The sequence below is a fragment of the Nymphaea colorata genome, chromosome 4 (genome assembly GCF_008831285.2).
Source record: "Nymphaea colorata isolate Beijing-Zhang1983 chromosome 4, ASM883128v2, whole genome shotgun sequence".
NCBI classification, from domain to species: Eukaryota; Viridiplantae; Streptophyta; class Magnoliopsida; order Nymphaeales; family Nymphaeaceae; genus Nymphaea; species Nymphaea colorata.
The window spans coordinates 15,213,139-15,231,157 of NC_045141.1; the positions used below are offsets into that span (position 1 = coordinate 15,213,139).

General features: G+C 36.9%; 1 protein-coding gene and 1 non-coding gene across 2 annotated transcripts in view; both read left to right on the plus strand.

Annotated features, from left to right (window-relative positions):
- The window catches only part of LOC116252661 (callose synthase 5-like), a 37,662-nt gene extending 23,987 nt beyond the window's left edge, over positions 1–13,675 (plus strand). Inside the window, exons 23-44 of the mRNA XM_050077363.1 lie at positions 186–308; positions 402–490; positions 601–691; positions 764–924; positions 1,081–1,204; positions 1,295–1,389; positions 1,472–1,628; positions 1,706–1,857; positions 2,750–2,859; positions 2,995–3,120; positions 3,198–3,266; positions 3,350–3,539; positions 3,916–4,027; positions 4,137–4,256; positions 4,353–4,468; positions 4,655–4,738; positions 6,240–6,352; positions 6,433–6,662; positions 6,773–7,570; positions 12,039–12,089; positions 12,608–12,790; positions 13,202–13,675. Coding sequence (XP_049933320.1) covers positions 186–308; positions 402–490; positions 601–691; positions 764–924; positions 1,081–1,204; positions 1,295–1,389; positions 1,472–1,628; positions 1,706–1,857; positions 2,750–2,859; positions 2,995–3,120; positions 3,198–3,266; positions 3,350–3,539; positions 3,916–4,027; positions 4,137–4,256; positions 4,353–4,468; positions 4,655–4,738; positions 6,240–6,352; positions 6,433–6,662; positions 6,773–7,570; positions 12,039–12,089; positions 12,608–12,790; positions 13,202–13,432 — 3,525 coding nt within the window. The 3' untranslated portion in view covers positions 13,433–13,675. The remainder of the gene's footprint in view (positions 1–185; positions 309–401; positions 491–600; positions 692–763; positions 925–1,080; positions 1,205–1,294; positions 1,390–1,471; positions 1,629–1,705; positions 1,858–2,749; positions 2,860–2,994; positions 3,121–3,197; positions 3,267–3,349; positions 3,540–3,915; positions 4,028–4,136; positions 4,257–4,352; positions 4,469–4,654; positions 4,739–6,239; positions 6,353–6,432; positions 6,663–6,772; positions 7,571–12,038; positions 12,090–12,607; positions 12,791–13,201) is intronic.
- Positions 3,195–3,271, plus strand: LOC116253776 (small nucleolar RNA J33). Its single transcript, XR_004172539.1, has one exon. It is a non-coding gene; the product is annotated as a small nucleolar RNA J33 (small nucleolar RNA).
- Positions 13,676–18,019: the final 4,344 nt, after the last annotated feature.

Genomic DNA, 18,019 nt, shown 5'->3' on the forward strand with positions numbered 1-18,019 from the left:
ACAATTTCAGTATTACAAACATGTGACTAGTGTGTTCAACACATGATGATAATTCCTGCACACTTAAGGTTCTTTTGAAATGATTTCCTTCTTTTTTATTCTGTGTTAGTTTTAGCATGTCATTCTTTCATGACTTGTTTGATTATTTATCTATGGGATAACCTATCTGATCCTTTTTATTTCAGATACGCACATTAGGCATGCTAAGGTCAAGATTTAATTCACTACCTGGAGCCTTCAATGTATGCTTGGTGCCTTCTGAAAAGACTCAACGTCGACGTTTTTCATTGTCCAAGCGTTTTGCTGAGGTCATATTCCATTCTATCTTGAGCATTGCCAATGTGTTTTAATAAAAACTGTTCAAATATGTAGCCAATGCTTTTTATTTTAATTTTTTCCAGGTTTCACCAAGCAGAAGAACTGAGGCTGCAAAATTTTCACAGTTATGGAATGAAATCATTACCAGTTTTCGAGAAGAGGACCTAATAAGTGACAGGAAAGACACTCTTATCTTTGTTACAGAATTCCATGGCAAAATAATCATGGTCCTGTGAGTACATGATCTGTCCTCTAATTTGCTGACAATGAATATTTTCCATATGACAGGGAAATGGACCTGATGTTGGTTCCTTATTCATCAGATCCTAGCTTGAAGCTCATACAATGGCCACCATTTTTGCTGGCTAGCAAGGTTTACTACTTATGAATGACATTTATTATCTTCTTGTAAATGATTTATTTCATTATTGGCTACTTCATACAGATCCCAATAGCATTGGACATGGCAGTGCAATTTCGGTCGAGGGATGCTGATCTCTGGAAGAGAATATGTGCTGATGAGTACATGAAATGTGCTGTTCTTGAATGTTATGAATCTTTCAAGCATATATTGAACCTACTGATTGTTGGTGATAATGAGAAAAGGTGTGCTCCCTTTTTCATCAATAATGTTCCTGACTAATGAATATTTAACTTCTTGGTATACCTAGTTAGAACTTGACAAATATGATTGTATGTTTGGAACATCAAGGACTTCTGCAAGTTCTCTTGTCTCTTAGCTTGAATAAATGGTTGTGACAGGATTATAGGCATTATTGTCAAGGAAGTTGAGGTCAGCATTTCAAAGAATACATTTCTTGCAAATTTCAGAATGAGTGCATTGCCCAAACTTTGTAAGAAGTTTGAACAGCTTGTTCAGATACTGGTGAGTCTTATACTCTTTGTTCTCCTTGAGAGCTGTGGCTTTCTGACCTTCTCATATGTGTAGTTGCATGTTTTAATTTATTCTTTGTAGAAAGACGGGGATCCAAGTAAGCGTGATGCAGTTGTTTTGCTGCTGCAAGATATGTTAGAAGTGGTTTCCCGTGATATGATGGTCAATGAAATTCGGTTAGTAATACCGCATGTTATAAAAGGCTTCAGTCGCATCTAAGTTAACACAAAATAAAGGTCATGTTCATGCTCCTTTCAGTGAACTGGTTGACTTTGGCCATGGAAATAAAGATTCAGTTTCTGGAAGGTATGATCTAGCAAATGCATCTCAAACTGCGCGGCAGCTTTTTGCTGGGACTGGTCCCAAACCTGCAGTCATTTTCCCACCAGTAGTAACTGCACAATGGGAGGAGCAGGTAGCTTTCTTATGCATCTTAAAAAGTATTGACCTTCTAAACACAATTACTTCAGACTTGTATTCTGCTTTTTTCAGATCAAGCGCCTTTACCTGCTTTTAACAGTGAAGGAGTCTGCCATTGATGTGCCAACGAATCTGGAAGCATGTAGGCGGATAGCATTCTTTACAAATTCTTTATTTATGGACATGCCACGTGCTCCACGTGTCCGTAAAATGCTCTCATTCAGGTCTGAAAGCTGCTCAATCTTTGGAAATCTCAATAACAAGCATTGCTATGGTTTTGCTTTCCAATAGGTGAACTTAATATTTGCCCCGATAATATGTTCTTCTATTTTCAGGTACTTTCTTCTGTTAATAAACTTATAGTTTTTGAAATTTTGGTCACTAGGGAAAGAAAATAAGTGCATATAGGAGTAGTTGATGCTTGATATTCTGATTTGATGATGCAGTGGGTCATTTAAGCTAGGAAGCATCTGGGGTCATTTATATGCAAGCTACAAACTGGTGTGGATGGCAGGCAGACCTATATTTCTTGGTTGCAATAGGACTCCTTACGAGCGTTGTTTCTATCTACTGTTATCTAAAAATAATCAAGTTATTAATGACTGGACGAAACAAAGAAGTAACCCCTCACGTGCGAAATTATAGAACATCTCCTTTAAGATCAAACAATTCCATCGAATTGAGTATGATTGTATGTGTAATAGCATCTACTATACGAGGAATATCAATGAACCCAATTATTGCAATTGCTCAGGATACCCTCTTTTAGTCATCACAAAAATCTTCTGTTGGATATTACCAACATCGTGGATGATGTATAATCAAGGAATTCCCTTGACACCATATGCATCAGAGAAAATTTTGGAAGTATTATGTGGAGATTGTGATGGTCGAAGATCCCCAAAATGGATGAGTTAAGCTTCTTGGCCAGATCAACATCTTCATCTAGCAGTAGTTTGTGTGCTATAGAAAATTCAGTAAAGAACTCATATATTTACGGACACTATAATGCAGGTTCTGGATGGTATGAGATGATGAACTGCTTTTTTCTTTGAGGATGCAAACTGGCAACTTTTGCATAACGTTGAATGATTTTGACTGTGTGGGTTTTTGTAGTGTTATGACACCCTATTACAGTGAAGAAACAGTATATTCAAAAAGTGATCTTGAGCTTGAGAATGAAGATGGTGTCTCGATCATATTCTATCTGCAAAAAATTTTCCCGGGTATATATTCTGCTTTTGAGACGCCTTATGATTTCCAATGTAAAATTGCTGTTTTTGTGGCGTAAGGCTTGAATAAAACTTCATGACTGGTGAAGCTAAAAGTATGGTTTCGTTTATTGTGCCAAATATTTTTAGATGAATGGAATAATTTCATGGAACGGCTCAATTGTAGAAGAGAGAGTGAGGTTTGGGGTAATGAAGAGAATGTCTTGCACCTTCGTCATTGGGCATCCCTAAGAGGGCAAACTCTCTGCAGAACAGGTAGAGACTTTTGCACATGTAGTAGATCTTTGAGCAGACTTTTACTTTTATCCTCATGAACTTGTTACTTCCTGCAGTCCGAGGGATGATGTACTACAGAAGGGCTTTGAAGCTTCAAGCTTTTCTTGACATGGCTTCTGAAACAGGTATGGAATCCATTGCTCTTGTCCTACATTAGTGCTAGGTTTTGTTCATGAAAGTTAATCTGTTTTTCTTTATACTGGATAAGAAATATTGGAAGGCTACAAGGCAGTTACGGGACCAGTGGATGAAGAATTGAAGAGCCAGAGGTCATTATCTGCTCAGCTAGAGGCTGTGGCGGACATGAAATTCACATATGTAGCTACTTGCCAGAACTATGGTAACCAAAAGCAAAGTGGAGATCGCCGTGCTACAGACATTCTAAACTTGATGGTTAAGTATGTGTTGACTTTCCATAATCACTGATGATCACCTGCAGTGCTGCTGTTCATGTGTTTTTTCGCGTTAATCCTGTCTTTTCATTGCAATATAACTTTTGAATGATCCTAGTTTCCTTGTTTTTTTGTTTATTAAGTACCATAATTATGACCAACTGCGTAAATTAACTTGGCTCCTTTGCATCTCATAAGTGGGTCCTTCACGTGTCAAGCATTACTTTGAGATATGATTCATTGATATCGCTACTGATGTTCTTGCTACAGCTTGAATGCAACATATGTATCACTGTGATGTAGCTTGTTCTTGATTATGGATTCAATCACTGTTACCAGCTTGTTCTTGATTGTAGATCTAATTGTTGCTTTTCCTGTGTAGCTATCCATCTTTACGTGTAGCATACATTGATGAAGTTGAAGAAAGAGAAAATGGCAGAGTACAGAAGGTCTATTATTCAGTTTTAGTGAAAGCTGTCGATAACCGTGATCAGGTATATAGTTTTTTTTTTTTGAATTTCAGTTGAAAATTATGTATTGCTCTGCCATTTTCATCTTTTTCTGAGGTAGCTGCTGCTATGTTTTTACCCTCCCTCTTAACAGGAAATTTATCGTATAAGATTACCTGGTTCGGCAAAGTTGGGGGAAGGCAAGCCAGAAAATCAAAATCACGCAATAATATTTACTAGGGGTGAAGCTCTTCAAGCAATTGATATGAATCAGGTAGAATTTCAAAAGAGCTAGTTACAATGGTTTTGCTGCAACGTCCAGTTGAACAATTATTTTGACATCTTATGTATTTGTTCACTGGGATTCTAGGATAATTACCTGGAAGAAGCTCTCAAAATGCGTAATCTCCTAGAAGAGTTCAATGAGGACCATGGGGTGCGTCCACCAACAATTTTGGGTGTTCGTGAGCATATCTTCACTGGAAGGTTTTTCTTCTGATCTGCGTAGTCTTTGTTGTCTTTGATCATAGGAATAAACTAATTATCTTGACAAACACGAATGAAGTGTCTTTCCGTTGGCATTGTACATTTCAAATCAAGAAACACTACATAGATTTTGTTGTCTTTGCTCAAAGGATATATGACTGATTATTCTGACAAACATGTATGCAGTGTCTCTTCCTTGGCATGGTTCATGTCAAATCAAGAAACGAGTTTTGTTACGATTGGGCAAAGAGTCTTGGCTAGCCCATTGAAGTAAGATTCTACCCTTTACGTGCAATAACGATCCCTTCATGTATTCTGTGAATGCAAGTGCTTTCGGAAAAAAGTCAAGATTCACTTGCTAGAGATGGTTTGTGAACATAAAAACAAGAGTAACATGTGACATCTTCTATTCTGAAGATAGATGTTATTATGATTAGAATAACATCATCTCTTTTGCTTACTTCTGTCATTGATTCTTGACCTTGGTAGAAACGATAACAGTAGACCAATAAGCAACAGTGAGCATAACTGTGTCCCGAATGCCATGCCAACAAGCATTTGTGGTTACTCGGTAGTGGCACTATTTTTAGTTTTGACAGAAACAGTCCCTGGCTTGCCTGTTTTTATGGTTCCTGGTGTAGTTCTAGAAACAAAAATATATCCAAGGTTAGAAGAGCATGGAAACCGTACGAGCACTTTACCCTTTCACATGCAACCACTATCGGAATTTGCATGGAGGTGAATATCAGAATCCAGTAGAATTTACATGTATGAGAATATTGGTTAACCTTAGACAAGTAGTCCCTTATTTTCTTGTTCATCCTTGATCATTTGAAATACATGATATAGATATCTTTAACTCCTAGGTGACTAAAGGTCAAATAAACACATATATTTAAACCTAATGATGCATAGATTGGTAAATTCAATTTTTCTTGTTGTATTTATGTTTAAACTTTTAACCACTTACCCGATGCACATGCAAGTGCATTTCACACTATGTAATTGTAGGAAAGTCATTCTTAGAAGCTTATGATGTGCAATGAAGGACCTTACAAAATATTTAGTTCCAAGGGAGCATTTGGCAAATTTAAAGACAAATAAAAATTTCATTAATTTTTAATGTTACAAGATGATGTCATGGCCTATTACTATAATACCTCCAATCTTGCAAATATTGTCAAGAGAAATTGCGTAAAAGTGCCTAAAATTTGAGAAAATAACAAAGGACCACTCAATTTTAGAAGTTAACAAATAGGCACTCAACTTTTGAGAAAAAATTCTCAAAGAGTTGCAAAAAGTTAATAAAATCACAAAATATCCCTTGTAAAAAGATACTTTTTTTCGGCAGACCACTGATATTTTTGACTTATTATTTTATATTAAAAATTAATGTTTTCTATCAATTGCAAGCTATTTGAGAATTTCTCTCAAAAGTTGAGTGGAGAGTTTCCTATTGCACCCTGAACTAATGTGAAAATTTACATGGTACGCCAATAGAGCTCAGGTATCTCAAGACTAACGAACCTCAGAATATTTGATGTATACAATATTGACAAGGTTGAAGTTTAATTACTTTTTCGGTGGTAGATTTATTTGATCTGTACTTACATATGCATTTGTTTCGCATAATTATTCATTGGCAACATCATTAATTAGGGAAGCCCATACTAGATCTCTTTTGTGATACCTGTCATGATTATTTCTGAAAATTAGTGCAGAATCTGTGGTTCAATGATGAACTACTGCTTGATATGTTCTGGATGTTCAGGGTTCGCTTCCATTATGGACATCCAGATGTTTTCGACAGGATCTTCCACATCACCAGAGGTGGTATTAGCAAGGCTTCTCGAGGAATCAACCTAAGTGAAGATATTTTTGCTGGTAATAATCTTATTCTTGTTAAGGCATAGCTGATACATTTCATTTTGTAATCTGAATTGGTGTTAATGAATTGATACCAGGCTTCAACTCAACGCTGAGGCGTGGAAATGTCACCCACCATGAGTACATTCAAGTTGGAAAGGGTCGTGATGTTGGACTTAACCAAATATCTCTTTTTGAAGCAAAAGTAGCTTGCGGCAATGGGGAGCAGATACTGAGTCGAGACATCTATCGTTTGGGACATCGTTTTGACATGTTTCGCATGCTTTCCTGTTATTTTACAACAGTTGGTTTTTATGTCAGTTCGATGGTAATTAGCATTATCTTTTGTCATGATAAGCTCAACTCTTGTGCATCACAATTTGCTGATAATATTTTCCTGGGTTAACCTTGCTATATCTCGATTTTGATGATACACAGATGGTCGTCATTGTTCTTTATGTATTCTTGTATGGAAGGCTCTATTTATCACTAAGTGGATTGGAGAATTCACTAGTAAAGTATGCACGTGCTAGGGGTGATGATCCTCTTAAGGCAGCATTGGCATCTCAGTCACTTGTTCAGATAGGATTATTGATGGCGTTGCCTATGGTAATGGAGATTGGATTAGAGAGAGGTTTCAGAACAGCTCTAAGTGATATTATCATCATGCAACTTCAGCTGTGTTCAGTTTTCTTTACTTTCTCTCTCGGCACAAAGACACATTACTTTGGTCGCACTGTCTTGCATGGTGGTGCTAAATACCGGGCCACTGGCCGTGGTTTTGTTGTACGGCATGAGAAGTTTGCAGAAAATTACAGGCTTTACTCAAGGAGCCATTTTGTGAAAGGGTTGGAACTGATGATACTTCTTCTGGTATATGGGTCTTATGGTCCTACATCATCTGATCCAAATGCATACGTGTTGCTTTCATTCTCAATGTGGTTCCTTGTTGTGTCTTGGCTGTTTTCTCCCTTCCTCTTTAATCCATCTGGATTTGAATGGCAAAAGGTTGTGGATGACTGGGATGATTGGACAAAGTGGATAAGCAGTAGGGGAGGAATAGGAGTACCGGGAGACAAGAGTTGGGAGTCATGGTGGGAAGAAGAGCAGGAGCATTTGCAATACACTGGACTGTCTGGACGTTTCTGTGAGATTGTTCTCTCCTTTCGCTTCTTCATTTACCAATACGGAATTGTTTACCACTTGCAGATAGCAAACAAGAATACAAGCATCATGGTAAGTATCTCATCCCTTTGGTCAATGTTTTCCTTTTGTGCTAACTCCATTCTGATATATTAAGTCATGAAATGAACAAGGATTTGCATGGTCATATGTAATTATAACATTAACCTCCTTGATCATTTAGCATTGCCCTGTAAAATGTGTTTCACTTTAGTTTCATGAAACTGAATGCTGTAACATATTCATCCTCCAAAGTCCTTATAGAAGCACATACAGGCACACCTGAGCATATTTCACAGTTGTGTGCATATAGGAAGTTGCAGATGAAGTTGGCACGGGCGCTCATTTTTAATTATTACAAGCTTTGTCTGTAGGATAATATCTCTAAATCCTGTTGGTTCTATTTCTGAATTTGGATGTTGACCTGAAATATGGGAAACTCTTGGCACTTTCACAAGTCACAACTGTGCATTGAGTTCAGATTTCCACGAATCATTGTCAGCATCATATATCTGAAACCATCTACTCCTGTGATCATCTGATCTGTTGTAACTAGCAATCATCTTAAAGGTGCTGGTGTCAGCTGGCAACACCTCTACATTGATCAGCATACAGAACCATTGATGTAAAATTGTTCTGGACATTTGTGGCCATAAATACCTGCAACTGGACTGAATTATTGGCGTTTTGATGTCTAAAAAATATCCAGATATTTCCAAAAATCACCAAAAATGAAAATTTCGGGATATTATCCTGAAACATTTGCAACATTTTCTTGACATATTGAGAGAATCCTTTTTTAATAATTTTTAACCATGTTTTTTTGTTCTTTTTATATTTTTAAATTCCAATTGTTTATTTTTTATTTTTCCAAGGACAGCATCTATACAAAAAATTTCAGGAAAAATCTCAGTTGTAAATTTCTAAGAAAGACGTTGGTGACTATGAGACAACGTACTGGGAGGAGACAAAGAATAAGCATTACATCACATTGTATCATTTCTTATGGTATCATAATATATAGAAGAAAACACATCTACAAATATCAATAAGAAAGCAGAAAAATTAGATGGAACATTTCTCCACCCAAACTTTAGGAAATTGATGGAATGGAATAAAGAAGAACAAAACATGAAAAATGAATTTAAATATTACAAATAATCATAATGCTAGTAAGCCATTAGAAATGAAGATGTAAATTTATGAACATGGGGACCATGTTCTTCTTCAATGTAAAGGTATCAAAACATTCCTTATTTTTGACCTAGTGATTCTCCTTCAAAGTCCTCAAAAGAAGGGAGCTCATACATGGGAATGTACTTCAACATAGAGGTATCATGAGATTCCTATGTTTTGATGTAGTGATTCTCCTCCCAAAACATCAAAAGAAAGGAAGCGATACCATGCCTTTATGGTACAAAGGCTTCTCCTTGACTTCAATCACTACAGATGTCACATAAAATGTCTGCCTCCTAGTTTGATGTTTTGAAGTCTAGACAAAAAGGAATATTGAATCAGGATAAAAATGGTTGAAGTTCGAGTTGGTCACACATTCAGAACTTGGTCTCATAAAAAATCCAAAGTCTGGTTGTTTTGACCTCAAAACTAATAACTAGAAAATGTGATTTTTGGAGAGAAGTGGTAGAAATTTTGGCTGAAGATAGCATGTGGGCCTTTCAAATAGTTTTCATGAATGGTTAATTGTTGGTGACCACTTTTCAAGTTCTCGCATATCTTAAAAAGGGGGGAAGAAATGTCACTTAGTATGAGATTGTAAATCGTGAACAAGAGTACAAAAAAAATCCTAAAATAATACAGAAAATATTTTAGGTTTACGCTTTACAAGAACCAAATACAAGTGTAATTAGACTTCTTTAAGTCAACCAAGTCCATGGGAGGCAAATGATGCATGAAAGGAGCACACAAATATTAAAAGATAAAGCAGTACGACTGCAGATATACTTGTGTAGGCATAAGAAAGAGACAAGGGGTTCAACCCCCATACATGAAGAACAAAGTGGCTGTTGGGCCGATCCCAGATGACTGTCGACATGAATTGCTAAGATGTAAGAGCTACTTCTTGGCCATTTTGTGGTGACATAATGATAAAAGAAAATGCACTACAGAAGTTGAGAAAAATGCAAAAAGAATGGTATATACAAATAAACAAGCATGCTGTAGCCCTGCACAGACATACCTATATGCATATATACATGTATGTTGCAGTAATTAAAACATTCTTCCTCAAGCTGAGGACATTATAATTGGAAACTTTCTAAGAAGCTAATCCTTGGAGATCTCAAACCGGTAAAGCATAAAGAAACATGTGAATTTAAATTCCAAAGCAACTTAAGCAAAGTCTATTATTGTCCACATGGTTTTTGTGCTCACAAAATTTGTGGTTGGTAGCAGCATAAATGATACTAGCTTTATAACAATGCAAATTTATTCACTTTTGAAGACAAATACTGATGTCACAAATTAATTATTCTAATTAACCAGCTAACCTCCATTGCTTTTGTAACCTTGACAGTTGACACTACATTTTATATTAGCAAATGAGGGGGACATCTTTTGTTATGCTCTAGGGCATCAAATAATCAATAGCCAGTGTATGCAGTTAGATCAAGAGAAAAGGGAAAAGAATGAAAGCCATCCTTTGGATAGGGACACCTTAACATAACAAATTTATACACAGTACAGCACTTATGTAAACTGAAATTTGTGCCAAATCAAGTTGAGTGATGCTTAGGAACATTATGGATCTAATATGCTTAGGGGCATTAGCACTTAAGCTATGATCATTTCATCAGCATGTAATCATAAGATTACTGTCACTGCATTGAAATTATTAACTAAAAAGGAGTCCAGGAAGATAACGAAATTTAATATAACAGTACTTGAAAGAACAAATCAAGCCTTAGGTGTTTGTTTAAGCCCACAAATTCCATTCCACAAGAAAATAACTCTATCTTGTGAAACTATGATTGCACTTGCAGCATTCATATAACCACTATGACTAGATACCATTTAAAAATGCTTTGATAAATTCTGTTTAGCATATACCCTTTCTGTTTTTTAATGGAAGCTACATAAATGAGACTCTAACAGTGTTCATGAGGTCAATGAGAGTCACTCTTAGCATAAGTTATTCTATATTTCCGATTATTTCCTTTTGCTACAAGTCCAGCTTTGCATTTTTCAATTCATATGCTACTCTTGGTTTTCACCTTGTGAACCCATCCACATGCCATAGCTTTCCTTCCTATTGGTAAGTCCCCAATGTCTTTCATTTAATCATGTTCTAGGGCACCAGAGCTTGTTTGTTGCTTCTATCTGACGTGAACAGTCTTAAGGTTCACTAAAAGATGAAAGCTCAAAGTAAGATTATACAGTATGGAGACATGTTCAGTGCTGTGGAGCAAGACTAACAGGAAACGAACTCATCAAATATTTAAGAAAGACATCAAGATCTATTAAGCATTGTTTTCGTCATTTGAAATTTTAAGGGCATTTTACTTCAATTCTTTGAGCAAAATCATCATAAAAAAGATTTAATAAATAACTTTAATTCGATGAATGCAGAACCACATTTCCGTTGAAGGTTTGAGAATCTTCTTGAACATTGCTGTTGTTATAAACACACAAATCATCTATAGAACAATCACTACTAGTAGGAAATAAGTTAGAATAAAGGAGTATTCTGTGAATCTATACTTTCTTTATCTTAATTCCTTCAAAGCCTTTTCTCATTTTCAATCAAAGATACATCTATAGATGCATGAGGTTTGCCATTCTTAACTTCAAGTTTGCACATCAATGACACCATTCTGCATTTATCATTTTGTCATTTCTTCAGCTAAGGGGTATATTTTTCTGGATAGGGAAAAGAGTAATGGCCTGTGGTTATCATTGTTGCATTTTCAAAGTCAATGGTTTATGGGTTTAGCAACATTAACATTGACTGTTACCTTCAACCAGCCTTTGTCAATTGCGTCCTTCTACTTCTGATGTCACATGATATGCACACACATCAAAAGAAAAAAAGAACATTGTTAGTTTAACTTCATTTGATCACAGTAGTTTAGTTTTCCTCATTAGTATCATTTTGTATTTTAGCTTTAAGAGATTGTTTTTACATTTAGGGCTTGAATACTTTGTCATTACTGGCCTGGTACTTCCATATCATGATGGTCTGAGTAAATCATTTTCATTTTAAATTTTGTTATTATAGAAAAGTAATATTGATGATATGAACTATAAGAACATATCTCTTTCATCAGTTGCAGAGGCAGAAATTTCTTCCCATGGCTGAGGGACACCAATATGTAAATAAGCAAATGACTTTGGGGCATTAATATGTAAATAAGTAATTTGTTTGGGCAAATGCGCTGACAGACCCACATTTCCTTTGCCGCTACTTTTCAAAGTTGTTTGATACTGTTTGGGCCTTTCTCTTTGAAAAGCATGCCCGTTGTTTTCCTTTTCCAATTACAATGAACTAATGGTCTTCCACGAACAGGTTTATGGGCTATCATGGCTGGTCATTGCTGCAGTCATGATTATATTGAAGGTTAGCTTTTTTATTATGGTGTTTACCAATTTTAACTTTAATCAATACCCATGGAGATAGTGAGATCCATATATGGTTGTGAAAAATCAAAAACAGTGAATTCTTGGTCATGAGCTCCCAACCTCAATATTCGTCCTCAATTAAGAATAAGTTTCTAGAGGCTTGAATGGCAAATTTTTTGGCAACAGTCCTTGCTCTCTCTCTCTCTCTCTCTCTCTCTCTGTGTGTGTGTGTGTGTGTGTGTGTGTCTATACACACATATACACACACACACACATATTCGTATACATATATATGTGAGTGTTGTGCGTGTCGATGTGTGTGTGAACATCATTCAACATGATCCTAATATTACTCCCCCACCCACTTCTCTATGGGCATGAAAGGGAACTTTAGAGGATTTGGATGGTGTCATATGCTTAGAGAGAGAGAGAGAGAGAGAGAGAGAGAGAGAGAGAGAGAGAGAGACGGAATTATGGTCTGATCTCCATGTATTTAGAAGGCAAATTTTGCTGCAGGTGGTGTCCATGGGAAGAAAGAAGTTTAGTGCTGATTTTCAGCTGATGTTTAGACTTCTCAAACTAATCTTATTTATTGGATCTGTTGGAGCTGTTGGTGTCCTCTTCACACTGAATCTCACAATTGGCGACATCTTTGCTAGTTTCTTAGCTTTCATGCCAACAGGGTGGGCACTGCTACAGGTAAATTGTCCTTTTCCCCCCCAACTATTAGAATAAGGAATAATTTGTGCCATGACCATGATAAAGTGCAAGATTTTTTTTCCCCCTCTTTTTCTCTGTCCCCTTACATTATAAGGTTGACTAAGCATTGTCGCCTTATCTATAACATCCTGAGTACCAGGAGTGACTTAAAAAAAGTTGTGCATAGTTGATTGTTTGAGATATATTAGTAGCCAGACATGCCTTATACTATCGGTGTTCTGGTTCATAGCCGTCTCTGGTGCCAACTAGATCGGCCTACAGGTTTGGTCGAGCTTTACCACACTGGGCGCTAATATCAGTTTTATGGTGTCAGATTTTGTCCTTGTAGCTCAACATGTTGATGTTTTAATCTTGATTCCTTGCTACCTTTTTCCCAAAATGCTGCAACAGATTGCTCAAGCATGCAGGCCACTGATGAAAGCTTTGGGACTTTGGGGCTCAGCAAAAGCACTTGCCAAGGGATATGAGTATATTATGGGTCTTATAATTTTCACACCTGTTGCTGTCCTTGCATGGTTTCCCTTTGTATCGGAGTTCCAAACACGGCTTCTCTTCAACCAAGCATTCAGCCGAGGCTTGCAAATTTCACGGATTTTGGCTGGAGGGAAGAAGCAGAACTAAGTTTAGTGATTTCGGGGACAAGGACATCAGGAAGAATGCCTGCATATGTGTCTTTAGTACCTGTAAAATAGCATTTTTTGTTCGGAACTTTGAACTGGTTTACAAGAAGCATGAAAGTTAGATGTAACATACGTTAGCTTGTGTAGGTTTTTGTGCTCTTCTATTTATCTGATTACTTCCTATAGATCAACTTAAATGAAGCTACATACTAAAGCTAAAGCAGATGAAGCTCCATTACAAAAACCAATCTCTCTCTCTCTCTCTCTCTCTCTCTCTCTCTCTCTCCATCCACACATTAAACACTTGCACACGCATATAGATGGATGATGTTAATCCAGCTTTTAGTATAATAATGATTATATTATTGACGGCATAACTTTCACAATTTATTAAGTTTGCCCGAATGTTTGTGCATATTTTCAACGTACGAAAAAGCAGGACACCTGAGGTAATGATTTTTGCAAGTTGTAATTTTGATAAATCACAAACGTTTAATTTAATCTGTAGAATGTAATAAAAGAAACATTTTAAATTTGAACAGACATAGCCATTGATTACCATTGATTATAGTGTTGGTGTTCCATCGGTCTTCGTTTATCAGTCATGGGGCATGTATCTTCACCTTTCCGTCCTCAAATATCAATGGATACTCCATTTTGCTTTGTTACAAATTAAGTTGAATGCATGGAAAACAAAGCTGAGTGAGCCAAAGGTTAAAAATGTGTTGACTTCAGTCAGTTACGCATTGACTCTGCCCTGCTGTGTCAACATGGATGTGGCTCGGGTTCGTCACAGGTATAAACCCATTAACGGTTCTAGTCTTTGGTGTGACATTCCTCATAAAAAATGGGTCAATAAAGGGATGTCATGTGAGCTCTGTCTTATGATACAAGTTTTACCTCTATTGTGTTCTTATAGTGTATTTTATCCTAAAAATATTCCATTATATTCCCTCTTGCCAAGATGAATTATGGCAGCAGAAATTTAAGGTCACGACTACTGTGGCCTGCTTGAGCTCCAGATATGACTTAATGAACCCTAGCCTCCATGGCGACATGGTTGCTTCCAGTGTAGAGAGCGATAGTTAGTTTGTCATACTTCATTTTAATTGTATTTATTTATTTTTTTTGTATGTTCGGGTGAGCAGGAATAAATCCCACCACCCACGTGAAGCCAAAGCCTCACTTATCTCCTACGTTTGAGGTTTGTTGTTAGTGCTTCAGGGTGATGCTTTTGCTATGTTTCAACTTACATATTGGCGCTTCTTTTCTTGAACACAGAAAGCTGACAACATCAGAGTTTAAAATGAAAACTGGCTGCTGGCTGCCTACAAGCCCACCCTATCCATTGTACAAATCCGAATTCCATTTTGTCATTTCTGAGTAACTAAATTTCACTTACCTTGGAAAAAATGAATTTTGATTTGAGTTGAGTTGGGCAGCCGTAGGTTTTGGCCATCATAAATGATAAAATATGTCCATGGTGAGTTGTTGGCTCCATAAATAGTTGAAGCCACACCCAATCAAAAAGGAATGTTATCCAAACACATCTCAAGTAGTTGGAGTAATACTTGATCCATTTAACCGTTTGCTTTTCCATCGCCAAAAGGGTTGACACAACTGGATGGAGCTGGCAGACAACCGATTTCTATTTTGAATCCTTGGGGTGCCAATTTTCTATGTTGTAAATCCAGAAAAAATCGCTCGAGGGGCATATATATATATATATATATATATATATATATATATATATATATATATATATATATATATATATATATTGCTTTTCCATCGCCAAAAGGGTTGACACAACTGGATGGAGCTGGCAGACAACCGATTTCTATTTTGAATCCTTGGGGTGCCAATTTTCTATGTTATAAATCAGTAATAGAGTCAGAAAAAATCGTTCGAGGGGCATATATATATATATATATAAAGAATAAATATTTAAGATTTTCATTTAAAAATAAAGAACTTTTAAGAGACTAGTGTAACAACTGCCCACACCATGCACAATGTGGCTACGCCACTGCTGTAAATGGAAGGACACTAATGGGTAAGTTGAAGCATGGCGTGGGTGGTACCTTAAAACACCAAAAGCTGGCCACGTACCCTAACACCAAAAGCTGGCCACGTACCCTAACACCAAAAGCTGGCCACTTACCCTAGGATGAGGGGTTGGATGAGACACCAAGGACCTTTATCTTTTATGTGCAATAGGTGAGGTAGTCACAACTATGAGTTTTTATAGGAGAGCCTTCATCCCCCATTCTGGTACGGTTGAGTTTCCGCCCATTTCAAAGTTTTCATTACTGAATTGCCTCAACCATTCCAAAACACATGGAATACTTTAAATGGGCTTATGGTTCGTATGAATTGTATGTATATTCAACTCCTTGGAAGACCACTCCCCATTTCAGTTTAATTAAAATGTGAATTGAACCGTCTACTCTTTTAATAAAAAAGATGGTTCATAGTGAAACATGACCATATTCTCTTTTCCATAGACCCTAACCCATAATCAATTTGAATCTAATTTTTCTAACCATATTAAACCGTAAATCTTCAGACATTTGTTAAGTAAATTTTAACTTATTTTAAATGAAGAAATAATATCATGTAAATATAATAGCAAAAAAAAAACTTAATGAAAATAAACGACTAGTATTTTCAGAACAAACTTAGTGTAGCAGATCTATATTAAAAAGTCGAAGTTAGTTGTATAAGAATAATCATCCATGATTACTGTTTGCGACTCTAAATTTCTTTAATATGCATTTTTGTAATTTAGACTCAAAATGCATACTTTCGATAAGTTTTTTGTTATCCAAACAAAATTTTAAATTAAACCAGACGAGCAAACTTTAATAATAATTAAATTATTTGATCAAATAAACTGTAAATCATAAATTAATGCAATCAATTAATCAAATTTTTTTAAAGAAGTAAATTTTTTTTAACTAACATTGAATATATACATTTGATAAGAAAAAATTGTGAAAATGATAAAAAATATTCCTTGAATTAACTACATGATCTATGTCACCGGAGTGCGGGGTGCGGGTGCCGGCGCGGCACATCTTAAAAAATTTAGGTGCGGTGGTGCAGAAAGACTATTTATTATTATAATTATTAATATATAATAATAATATATATGACAAAATTATCTCTAAACCATAAAATTATTAAATATCAAAATCAAAATTACAATTTTTCCCATTCCTTTCTTTCTTAATAAGGAGGTTAGGTTCCTGGTCGAAGGAAGGGGGCAAAGCGTTCAGTAAGGAGGGTTATTCTTATAACAGTTTTGGTTTTGGGTAAGTTAAATTAGATCAAACCCAAATCCAAACCCAAACTATATCACTCGCCTGACCGGTTCCCCTTCATCGTCTTCCTCTCTAATCTCTATCTCCCTCTTCCTTGCCCTCTCAATCTCACATTCCACAAGTGAGCATCGACACATAGAAGAAGAGGAAGGAGCAGTGGCGGCGGCGGCGGTGCAGCACGGCGGCGCTAGGTCTTCCTTCTGTCCTCACCACTCTTCCTCCATCTCCCATCCATTTCCCCCCTTTCCTCCCGTCCTCATCTCTCTTCCTCCCTCTCCCATCCGTTTCCCCCTTTCCTTTCGGCCCTTACGTTGCGCAGGTGATGACTCAAATCGCGGAACCTGTGGCAAACATCATCATCAAGGTGGCCTTCGAGAACGGGCTGAACCAATACGTCTTCCTCACGTACAGGCAGCTTGTTGCCACTCTCGCCATCGCTCGCGTTGCCTATTATGTGGAGAGGTACTACGAGAGAAGGAAACCATGAACGAAGGGCTAGCTTCTAAATGCTGTTGAAGACAGAGACTTAAGGTTTTGATGCGGATTTGAGTTAAAATGGTTCCCACCCTTCTGTTCGTGTTGCAGGAAAGACTCCCTTTCCCCCAAATCATCCCTTTCTCCCCCGGGTGCGGTTTGGGTGCGAGCTCCTCATCGGGTGCTGATTGGGTGCGCACTTGGAGCGCACCCGCACCCGCATCGTGTCGGTGCGGGTGCGAGCTCAAAGAAAATGCACCTAGGTGACACAGTAGATGATTAGTCGAAGCAAACCTGGATCTATATGACTACATGCGAGAATCCAAGATGTTTACTGGACTTTCTGCCAAATGGATATAGATGCTAAGAAAACAAAATTCAGACCCAAATCTGATCTAGTAGTTCTTATTTGATCTAAATTGATATTACTTAAATGAATCTAGGTTGTCAGTCAATGGGATTCAGTCATTCAGATCTTATGTGTCACACCCCAACTTTTTGACCATCAAACAAATTTTTTTTCTAAACATAAAGTATTGAGATGCGACTATACAACAATTCAAAAAGGAGGGAGAATAATCACAACCCATATAATTGATGCATAACAAAAACAATATAATCAAAACAAAACACGCCAGCACTACAAAAGACCCAAAACCTCCCCAGTAGGATGTGAGTTCAACCATCTGATCAACCTACTGTCTCGGGTCCGCCAAAACCTGAAAAATGAAACAACTGAAGGCTTAGCCTTCGCAGTATGGAAACAAGCCAGGTAAAATCCCTAACCC